We start from the raw sequence: 10,222 nt of genomic DNA, 5'->3' as shown, positions 1-10,222 counted from the left end.
GCCCCCACCTACACCCTTCCTCGCCTGACCCGGTAGTGGATGCTGATTGGTCAGCAGAATAAGGTTCCAAGGGAGACGCGGCGTGATTGCGTCATTTCCTAGCGACGCGCGATGCTGGCGGCGGCGGGCGGCTCGGGGCCCGGCGGCTCCGGGCCCGGGCCGGGTCCCGGCGGCGGGGACGGGGACTTCCTGTCGCGGTACCGGCTGGTGTCCGCCAAGCTGCGGCGGCGTTTCCTGCGCAAACCGAACGTGGCGGAGGCGGCGGAGCAGTTCGCGGCGCTGGCGCGGGAGCTGCGCGCCCAGGAGAGCCTGCCCTACGCGGCCTGGTGCCAGCTGGCGGTGGCGCGCTGCGCGCAGAGCCTCTTCCACGGCCCCGCCGAGGCGGCGGCGCTGGGCGAAGCGGCGCGGCTCTTCCTGCGCCAGGAGCGGGACCTGCGGCAGCGCCTGGCCCTGCGCGGCGGTTTCGGCGAGCACTTGGCGGCGGCGCAGAGCTGCGGGGCCTTCGCCGCCCGCCTGCACCTGGAGCGGGGGCAGCCGGCGCTGGCGGCCGGGCTCTGCCTGGAGCTGGCGGCAGCGCTGCGCGATACGGGCCGGCCCGCCCGCGCCGCCGCGCACTTCCAGAGGGCTGCCGAGCTCCTGGCGGCCGCCAAGCTGCCCCTGGAGGCGCTGCGCTGCTTGACAGAGCGCGCCTCCTGCCTGCTGCTGGGCCGCGACTACGCCGGGGCTCTGGCGGCGCTGACGCGGGCGCAGGCGTTGGCTGGAACCGGAGCCGGGATCGGGGGGAGCGGCGGGGCCGCGCCCGGCGGAGCCTTCCTGGACGCGCTGGTGAGCTGCGAGGTGTCGCGGGTGCTGCTGCTGCTTCTCCTGCAGCCGCCGCCCGGCAAGCTGCCGCCCGAGCACGCCCGCACGCTGGAGCAGTACTGCTGGGAGGCGCCCGAGGGCGGCACGGCCGGAGGAGGGCTGCCTGCGGCCGCCAGCTACCTGCCCGCAGAGCTCTTCCTGCTGCTGCAGTCCGCCGTGCTGGCCTGCCAGGAGAAGGACGCGGCTGCGCTTCGGGCTCTGCAGGCCGAGCTGTGGCCGCTGTTGAGCGCCGAGCAGAACCACCTGCTGCACCTGGTGCTGCAGGACATGCTCAGCCCCGCGGGGCACGGGCTTTGAAAGCCGCCTGGACTGTCACAGGACTGTGCCCGGAGGGTCCCTGCTGCCTCGGGACTGTTCGGAATTCGCGTGCGCGGGGAGCTGCCGGCGAGACGGGCTCGGGTCGCGTGGCCCCGCCGGCGGGGAGCGTAACGCTGTGTTACGGTGGAGCTCAGCGTCTGTAATAAAGCTGCGGTGCGAGCGCGCTCCTTGACTGCAGCGATTGGTTCGTGGGGCGGAGGGCGGGGCCGCGGGGGGGCGTGGTCACGCACGGCGGGATAGCGGTGACTCCGCCCATCCGGTGTCACGTGGTGCCGCAGGGGCTGTCGGGAAGGGGCGGCCTTTCCGCTCTCGGCGCGGCGGCGGCACCACGCGGCGCGGCCATGGCGGACGGGGACGGTGCGCGGCGGGGCGGCGGGAGGGAGACCGGAGTGGGGCGAGAGGGGGCCGATGGATCCTGCTTGCGATCCACGGGGGGGGGCCCGGTGGCGGGGCTGGCCTGGAAGGCGCCTCATCGGGGCGGTGGGCCGCTAAACGTGTCTCTCCCGTAGGTTCTTCCGTGAAGAAGCGGCGGAAGAAGGACAAGCGATCGCTGCCCGACGAGGATGTGGCGGTGAGGGCGGCGCGGGGCTGGCGGAGGGCCGCGATGGGCTCCACGTGTCCCGCCCGGCGCCGTGCGGCCGCCCCGGGAGCGGGGGGCGGGCAGAGAAGGGGGGGATGGGCGGTGTGAGCGAAACCGCGTGGCGCACACTGAGCCCTCGTTGTGCCCCGCAGGACATCCAGCACACCGAGGAGTTCCTCATCAAGCCCGAGTCCCGCGTGGCACAGCTGGACACGTCCCAGTGGCCGCTGCTGCTGAAGGTAACGAGCACGGAGGGGCGGTGGCTCCCCGCCTTTCTCGTTGGGTTTCGTTCGTGTTTCTGCTCTGTGAGCTGAAAGCAATGAGGGCCCTGCTGGGTTTATTTGCGCTGTTCCTTTCTCGGCCCCTCATCTTTGCTGTTTAGTCATTTGGAAGAGGCTCGTTAACCTGAATGCAAAGCGTCCTTTGTACAACTGGGAGCTGTGCTGGGATAAAGCTGCTGTCCTCGGTCTCACCTCCATCTCATGGTACTTACAGTCATTATTTGCTTTCCTTTCGTAGAACTTTGACAAGCTAAACGTGCTGACAACACACTACACACCCCTCCCCTCCGGTGCTAATCCCTTGAAGAGGGAGATCTCTGACTATGTACGGTGAGTGTAACAATTCAGAGTGTTTTATTTCTCTTCCACAGTTAGCATATCACAAGCACATTCTGCTCCAGATTTCTTTTTCTTTTCTCTTGACTCTGTCTTGCTGTTCACCAGTGAATGTCTGCCTGGGTCCTGCTGGCCCGTTTTCTTTGGAGGTGGCTTTGGTTTGGTTTTGTGGCTTCTCTGCGGGTAGATGTACACCAGGGGAGGCCTCAGTGGTTCTCTGGAGAGCCATTCAGTCTGTATGGGGCTTTGGGTCTGCTTGGAGCACGGCTGCAGCATTTTACACTGACCAGTGGCAGCATTCTGGAGAGTACTGTTGAATTATGGAGCGTGTGAGCTGCAGCACAGAACAGCTCTGTATGCGCTGAGTGGAACAACTCTGTGGCTCAGCTCCTGTCTAGCTGTTCATTCAGAAATGTTTCAATGTTACCATGACAAATCTCATCCTGTTTTTCACATTGCCCTTGTTAGACCCACCATGTAGTCTTAATCTGTCATCTCACTCCGTAGGTCTGGCTTCATCAACCTGGACAAGCCTTCCAATCCATCTTCCCATGAGGTGGTGGCGTGGATCCGACGCATCCTTCGAGTAGAGAAGACAGGGCACAGTGGCACCCTGGACCCTAAGGTGACTGGATGCCTCATTGTGTGCATTGAGAGGGCGACACGGCTTGTCAAGTCTCAGCAGAGTGCAGGTAGGTTCATTGCCATGGGACTGTGGTCAAAGTGGCTGAGGAGGTGTAGAGTTGTTTTGGAGGCAAGGAGGTTTCCGTACTTGTCTTTGAAAGGCCTGCCCTAAGCTTTCAGTGCCTTGAGCTCAAGGATTGCTTATCCATCTTGCTTCCAGCCATTGAGGGCACATCCATGCTGTCTCAAGTGGTTTTTCTGATTGCTTCTGTGTCTGGGATTTGTGCTCTTTTAGGTCGATGAAAACATGTCTGAAAGGCAGGTTTTGTGTGCTAGCTGAACTTAAGGCGCAAGTCTGCAAATCCCAAGACATAAATCATGGTGAAGAAGTAAATATGCAGCTTAGATTGTTCTGGGGGGAGAATAACCTACTGCATAACGAGTGGTGTGCACCTCCTAGGAGAGCTGTTTGTGTGGCAGTGCATGCCTTGAGGTCAACATTAAATGCAAGTGGCCGTTCCTGACTGCTCTTGTCGTTCTTTCAGGCAAAGAGTATGTGGGAATTGTTCGGCTGCACAATGCAATTGAAAGTGAGGCTCAGCTTGCCAGGGTAAGTCTCTGCACACTGTTGGCCACGCTGGCGCTCTGTGCAAAGAATTTGGCTTCTGTGGGAGATGAAGGGGTAGGAGCAGAGCTCAGGTGTGCTGTGTGTGTGAGGTGATGATGAAGTTTATCCATTCTCTGAGTGCAGTGGCACTGCCCTCCTGCAGCACCCCGATTCCTGTTCTAGGGTCTGGGTGCCGTGCAGCCTCCAGAGACCCTGCAGTGTCCCAGTGTCCTGCTGGGGGCTGCTGTGGTGTGTGGCTGGCTGCCTGCAGGAGCAAAGCAGTGCTGGCAGGGTCAGGGCCCCTCTCTGAGGGGCTCTGTCCCCACTGAGACGAGGGATGACATCTGATCACATACTGCCACCTGATGAAAATCCCAGCTGTGCCTCACTGGCAGCTGCAGGAGCGTTTTGACCACATTGGTGGTTCACACCAGCTTTCTTAAATACGAAATAGCCACTTGGTGATGAGCCTGTCACTCCAAGAGAAGGTTCTCTTTCCTGGAGACCCAGAGGTGCTCACATGTCAGCTGTGCTAATAGCCCAGCTTAAGGTGTTATTTCTTTTACCTTTAGGCAATAGAAACTCTGACAGGAGCACTCTTCCAGCGACCGCCCCTCATCGCTGCTGTTAAGCGACAGCTGAGAGTCAGAACCATCTATGAGAGCAAGCTGGTGGAGTATGATCCTGAGAGAAGATTAGGTAAAATACAGCTCTCCTGCCTTTGATTACATTCAGCTCAAGTGTGCTGCTTCCCATTCTTTGCAGATGTACTGAGATACAGATCCTTGCACCCACTGAGCAGTAAATGCTTCGTGCGTTGTTTTTGCTGAGAAACAAATCTCACCTGCTTTCTTTTGTTAGTTTTGCACCCTTCACTGAAGAGCCAAATGATGTCAGCTAGACGGCATTAGCACTCAGTGCAAAGATGACCTTCATCTATCACCCCTTGCTGATGGCTCTTTGAGGGGCTGGATGTGGAGCCTCTAGATGTGGCTCGCTTACAGCTATACATGTAAATTCTCTCTTGTGTTTCAGGTATCTTCTGGGTGAGCTGTGAAGCAGGCACCTACATCCGAACGCTTTGTGTCCACCTTGGTTTGCTGCTTGGTGTTGGGGGCCAAATGCAGGAGCTCCGCAGAGTGCGGTCAGGCATCCTGGGAGAGATGGTAGAGTGATGATTCTGACTGTAATCAGCAAACTAGAAAATAAGAGATTGTAGGAGTTTCCCAAAATGGTCTTTCTTCTTTGGTGTTAGAGAAGGATATAGGTGCACGGTGACTGGGAAGTGCTGTGAATGGACTGGAAGTGTGGCACTTACCATAGGCAGTCCAGAACCAAAGTGTTGAGTTCAGTTCAGGGTCTTGTCCCTGTTCTGGTAATTAAGCTTTGGGACAGAAATGACTGGGAAGTGCACCCTGGTGACTGAAAGCTTGCTTTATGCCACCTGTGTTTCTCAGCCTACAAACCATGCACGTGTCTGGAGTTCAGACACATGAGCTGTCTGTTCAGCAGCCTGATCACTTGTGTCAGGGTGCAGTGCAGGCTGTGTGCCTTAGCAAAGGCCACTCAAGATGTGCAGTTTTGTGTGATCTTCAACACTTGCACAGTTTTCCATCTGGTTGTTCCTGGATCCCACTTGCCCATCCAAACTCCAGGATTAATTTCTCTGTTTGCAAAACTGGATTATCATAGTGCAAGTGCTGCCCTATCTGTGCTCTTAACAGAAGTGCAACTCACTGGCAGTGAATCCAAGGTGATGGATGGCTGCAGCTGTTTCAGTAACTTATCCCATGTCACAGATTCATGAGCTGATTAATTCAGGCTTCTACTCACTCATCTACTTTGTCTAGAAGTCCCAGGTATTTAAGCTTGGTCACACTTGGAAAGTGTTTCTTGTAGACAGAACTTGCACACTTGATCCCAGTGCAGTGTGACATTGGGCAAGTAGAAGGCTGAAGCAGCAGAGATGAGACTGCCCTCGAGCTGCCAGCAGAATGTGCTTGTTCTTGCCTTTTCTATGGAGATTTTATAGATGTTTCTGAATTGGGCGCCAATTTTCCCTCCTTTCCAGCACACTATCTGCCGTTAGGCTTCAGCTGTGTCTTTTGTGCATGTTTCAAGCTAGTTGCTTTGTAGGGGGGAGCTCAGAGGGGCTGTGTCTTTGCAGGACAACATGGTGACCATGCACGACGTGCTGGATGCACAGTGGCAGTATGACAACAACAAGGATGACAGCTACCTGCGGCGTGTCATCCTGCCCCTGGAGAAGCTGCTCACCTCACACAAGCGGCTCGTCATGAAAGACAGTGCGGTGAGTTCCTGAGGTAGGGCTGTTTGATGCAGAGGTTGTGTCCTGTCTTGTGCAGCTCATAAATGAAGAATCAGGGTCCTCGTGGTGCTCAGCACTGTCGTGTCATGTGCTCTGCAGAACCTGGTATTGGTAGTCAGCTAGAAATGTGTTAGTGTTATTGTTAATAACAGTAGAGGCAATGGGAAGCTAAAATATTAGAAGTGCTTCTTGAACTGATTTTGTCCTCCAGTCGCTTACGAGCCTTTCTGTTCCCTTCCTCTTTAGGTTAATGCCATTTGCTATGGAGCCAAGATCATGCTGCCTGGTGTCCTGAGGTATGAAGACGGTATTGAGCTTAATCAGGAGATTGTAGTCATCACCACAAAAGGAGAAGCTATCTGCCTAGGTATGAAGCTGCTTATTCCTGTGCCCACCTATGTGTAAAAATACACCTTCCAGTGAAGGTGTAGCAGATTAGACAACATGCATTGAAGTTTAAGTAGTGCTTCCTTAAGAGCTATTATTTGGCAAGGTTTGGAGTGCTCCTCGGTGTTTCAGCTGCACAGAGCTCAGGTGTGCTGTGTGTGTGAGGTGATGATGAAGTTTATCCATTCTCTGAGTGCAGTGGCACTGCCCTCCTGCAGCACCCTGATTCCTGTTCTAGGGTCTGGGTGCCGTGCAGCCTCCAGAGACCCTGCAGTGTCCCAGTGTCCTGCTGGGGGCTGCTGTGGTGTGTGGCTGGCTGCCTGCAGGAGCAAAGCAGTGCTGGCAGGGTCAGGGCCCCTCTCTGAGGGGCTCTGTCCCCACTGAGACGAGGGATGACATCTGATCACATACTGCCACCTGATGAAAATCCCAGCTGTGCCTCACTGGCAGCTGCAGGAGCATTTCTAACCTCCGATGTGGTCACATCAGCTTGCTGCCTTTGAGCAGGACATCTTCCTGAAGCTTTAGACCAGAGCTTTCCTCCAGTGAGGTTTTCAGGGGGATAGGGCATTGTTGGTGGTTTGTCTCTCTTTTGTGCTGCCAGAGGAGGAAAAGCCTGAACCCAGCACATTCTTGCATCTGTACTCTCACGGTTTTGCTGTTTTAATGTTTGTAAGCTCCCTGCTTGTTTCTGCAGCCATTGCCCTGATGACCACTGCTGTCATTTCTACCTGCGACCATGGCGTGGTAGCAAAGATTAAGAGAGTAATCATGGAGAGAGACACATATCCCCGCAAATGGGGCCTCGGTCCCAAGGTGAGCAGCTGGAGACTCAGTGGTGTTAGTGGATGCCCAGTTGTGGGGCTGCAGGCACCTCTGGTCTGTGCTTGAGCCTTCCTGTGGTCAAGAGCCAAATGATGTCAACTGGTTGTCACTAGCACTCTGTGCAAAGATGACCTTCATCTATCACCCCATGCTGATGGCTCTGGAGGGGCAAGGAGCTGTGCAGTTGCAGTGCTTCAGCTGAAATGTAGTGGGTCATTAAGCTGGAGGAGTAATTATGGCCAAGGATCTGAGTTCAGTGATACGCAATTGTCTGCTGCTGTTACTTCTCTCACAAATCTGCATTAATTAAAGATAGGACGCCTTCTGTCTGTTCCTTGTAGGCTGCTGTGCAGTGGGTGTTTCCTGTGAGTTGTCAGAAGGTTCTCAGAGAATGGTTAGGCCGGTGATAATGCAGTTGTTGCCTTGGCTTGTTCCTGGGTTATTCCTTAGGGTGGGTGGCTGAAGCCCAATGGATGCTTTCTCCTTCACGGAGCTGTGATCTAAGCTTCTGCTCTTTGCTCTCAGGCCAGTCAGAAGAAGATGATGATCCAGAAGGGCCTGCTGGACAAACATGGAAAGCCCAATGAGTGCACACCAGATTCCTGGAAGAAGGAGTACGTGGATTACAGGTGGGTACAGAGCATGCAGCTTCAGAGTGTGGGCACAGTGATGGGTTGCATGCTGTGAGCACTGTTCTGGGCACCGCCTTTTGTACTTAGGATATCATACCTGGTCCAAAGTGAATTTGCTATCTGGACCCTTGGTGTTTAGCTGTGTTCTTCAAAGTTCCATGGAACATGCTGGTGGTCTGCCAGACTGGAGTGAAAGGCCCTGAGCAGACGGTTATCCCTTTGTAGCCTGTGCCTGTGGCTCTAGAGGGAGTCAGTCTGCTAAATAAAAGAGGGGAGGCTTTGCTGTTGTCCTGTCCAGCTGGCACTGGTGCAGGCTGCAGGTCCTCCCCCACACTGAACTCCCCTAATCAATGCCTGTTGTGGGTAAGGGAACCCTTGTGAAGGCAGCAGCATTCACTCAGCCTGAGGTCTCTTCTCTTTCAGGGAGTCGTCCAAGAAAGAGGCAGCTAAAGCTCCCCAGGCTGTGTCAGAAGTGGAAAGGGCTCCAAAAGTGAGTACTGCTGCTCTCTGGTATAAGGTTGTTTGGGCTCTGAAGGCTGCTTTGGATCTTGTGCTTTTGTGGTAGAGCCTGTCTCTGTGAGGGCAGAGGGTGCTCTGTCCTTTTGGTCCCTGTCTTTGTACATGGATACTGCAGCACCATAAGTGGGAATGAGGAGTACTGTAAAAGCTGCAGCATCCAAAGAAATACACTGGATGGAGCTACAGTGCCAGGTCATTGTGCCAGAGAACCTTTCTGGAGATTACAGACTGAAAGTTGATCTGAGGAGTCCATGCAAACATTGTATATAGAGTTCCCTGAGTTAGGACTTCTGCTCTGATGTAGGGATCTAAGTTAAGGCTTGCATGTAGTGCAGCAGTGGGGACCACTTAAGAAGTTGAGGTGTAATTCTGGCAGAAAGGAATCCCTATGCTGTATGATGGAAGGGACTTCTGGCAGTCTGTAGTTCACACTCCTGTTCAAAGTGTTGCTTACTGAGAAGTTTGAATCAGGAAAAAAAGCAGTTGTGATGGGCTTGCAAACAGCTAAAGCAGTTGTGATGGGCTTGCAAACAGCTTTTCCATCACTTGAGCTCATTTGGAAAATAGTCTGACAGAGTGCTCTCCTAACAGAGAAAGCGAGAGTCAGAGAGTGAAAATGAGGCTGCCAGCCCACCACCATCCCCAGCCACTCCACCACCAGAGGAGCTGAGCAAAAAGGAGAAGAAAAAGAAGAAGAAAGAAAAGAAAGCCAAAGAAGCATCTGAGAGTGGGGAGGAACAAATAGAAGTGGTATGTAATGGTGCTGCTGTGGTATGGTTCAAGCATTGGGAAGAGTTGCTGTCTGTTATGCACCTGGGATAAGTGTGTGTGGTGTTTGGACACTGGGGCTGTGTGTGAAAGAATGCAAAGTGAAAGAGATTTCCGAGTGCTGCGTTAGCCTGCATGTGGGCTGGACTGTCTTCCTGATATGAGCAGTGAGTGATGCCTTTTTGATTAATTCCTGAACTCTCAATCCTCTTTGCAGATCAGTGAAACCAGCACCAAGAAGAAGAAGAAGAAGAAGAAACAGAAGGAGGTAGAAGAGAGCTCAGAGTAAGCATCTGGATCTGTCCAAAGCAGGCGACCTCATCATTAGAGAGGGAGAAGTCTGAGGCATTGAAAAAGAGGACTGCCTGTGCAGCTGAGGGGCCAGCAAGTTCCAAGTTCCTTTTCTGCTGTGCATATGAGTGAGAAGTTGTTTGCCCAGGATATGCCCTGCTCCAGTACCCCTCCTCATCCTGTTTTAAGGGTAGCCAGAGGAGAGTGGTGCCTGACTGCCCCTGCACTGAATTGCTCTGTAAAGCTGGACACCTCAATGCCAATTGAAGTGGTATCTTCAGGGAAGATGCAGCTCCTTGCTTTTTGGGGTTTGTTTTCACCGTGAAAGAGAGGAATAACACTTTCCCTTCTCTTCTCCTGCCTTTTCCTTCTCTTCCAAGGTCGAAACTGTTACCCGACAGTTACAGAATGTGTTTGTGTCTGGAGGACTGGCTTAGCCATGGCCCATCTGGAAGGGTTTGGCACCTCTGCAGACAGCTGAATCGGTTATTTGAGGGGCTGTGGTTGATTTTAACCTCGGTGTATACTTGGCCTGACCCTCAGCTAGTTGAGAACAAATGTCCATTCTTTGGTACCTCTTTTCAACTTTATCATAAAAGGATTAGAACATGAAATTCCTGCTTTTTGCTTTTTAGTGTGGGGACCTGCTTGTTAGCTGTGAGCTGATCCCAGACCCAGTGTCCCCCAGTGATGTTGCCAGTGCTGGCTCCAACCAAGTTATTGGAATGGGACTGCAGCCCTCTCAGCTGCCTCTGCTGATTTTTGGTATCTCATGTGCTCTGGAGGCATTAGGTAGGGGTGCAGCTGCAGGGGCAGAGGCAGTAGATGAGCATATTACAAGGCTTGTGAGCACAGGCTTGGCAG

At 54.2% G+C, this 10,222-nt stretch overlaps 2 protein-coding genes and 5 non-coding genes across 7 annotated transcripts; all 7 read left to right on the top strand.

Moving 5' to 3' along the window:
- The first annotated feature begins 28 nt into the window (after nucleotides 1-28).
- F8A1 (coagulation factor VIII associated 1) lies at nucleotides 29-1,345 on the top strand. Its single transcript, XM_031594125.2, has one exon. It carries the CDS (start codon nucleotides 112-114, stop codon nucleotides 1,156-1,158), a length of 1,047 nt encoding a protein of 348 aa, XP_031449985.2. The 5' UTR covers nucleotides 29-111; the 3' UTR covers nucleotides 1,159-1,345.
- Nucleotides 1,346-1,412: 67 nt separating this feature from the next.
- On the top strand, nucleotides 1,413-9,972 carry DKC1 (dyskerin pseudouridine synthase 1). Its single transcript, XM_031594123.2, has 15 exons — nucleotides 1,413-1,536; nucleotides 1,689-1,750; nucleotides 1,912-1,998; nucleotides 2,279-2,370; nucleotides 2,884-3,068; nucleotides 3,546-3,610; nucleotides 4,180-4,306; nucleotides 4,643-4,773; nucleotides 5,775-5,918; nucleotides 6,183-6,303; nucleotides 7,021-7,139; nucleotides 7,674-7,777; nucleotides 8,204-8,270; nucleotides 8,891-9,049; nucleotides 9,285-9,972. The coding sequence occupies exons 1-15, from the start codon at nucleotides 1,521-1,523 to the stop codon at nucleotides 9,354-9,356; spliced, it is 1,551 nt and encodes a 516-aa protein (XP_031449983.1). The 5' UTR covers nucleotides 1,413-1,520; the 3' UTR covers nucleotides 9,357-9,972.
- LOC116229789 (small nucleolar RNA SNORD17) lies at nucleotides 3,713-3,959 on the top strand. Its single transcript, XR_004167103.2, has one exon. It is a non-coding gene; the product is annotated as a small nucleolar RNA SNORD17 (small nucleolar RNA).
- LOC116229792 (small nucleolar RNA SNORD83) lies at nucleotides 4,490-4,565 on the top strand. Its single transcript, XR_004167105.1, has one exon. It is a non-coding gene; the product is annotated as a small nucleolar RNA SNORD83 (small nucleolar RNA).
- Nucleotides 4,940-5,073, top strand: LOC116229794 (small nucleolar RNA SNORA36 family). The gene has a single exon (XR_004167107.2). It is a non-coding gene; the product is annotated as a small nucleolar RNA SNORA36 family (small nucleolar RNA).
- Nucleotides 6,484-6,730, top strand: LOC116229795 (small nucleolar RNA SNORD17). The gene has a single exon (XR_004167108.2). It is a non-coding gene; the product is annotated as a small nucleolar RNA SNORD17 (small nucleolar RNA).
- LOC116229788 (small nucleolar RNA SNORD83) lies at nucleotides 7,233-7,308 on the top strand. The gene has a single exon (XR_004167102.2). It is a non-coding gene; the product is annotated as a small nucleolar RNA SNORD83 (small nucleolar RNA).
- Nucleotides 9,973-10,222: the final 250 nt, after the last annotated feature.

Source organism: Phasianus colchicus, chromosome 14 (assembly GCF_987193195.1).
Source record: "Phasianus colchicus chromosome 14, bPhaCol1.hap1.1, whole genome shotgun sequence".
NCBI lineage: Eukaryota > Metazoa > Chordata > Aves > Galliformes > Phasianidae > Phasianus > Phasianus colchicus.
The sequence above is the reverse complement of the archived record's forward strand: the minus strand, read 5'-3'. Positions and strand labels throughout refer to the sequence as shown.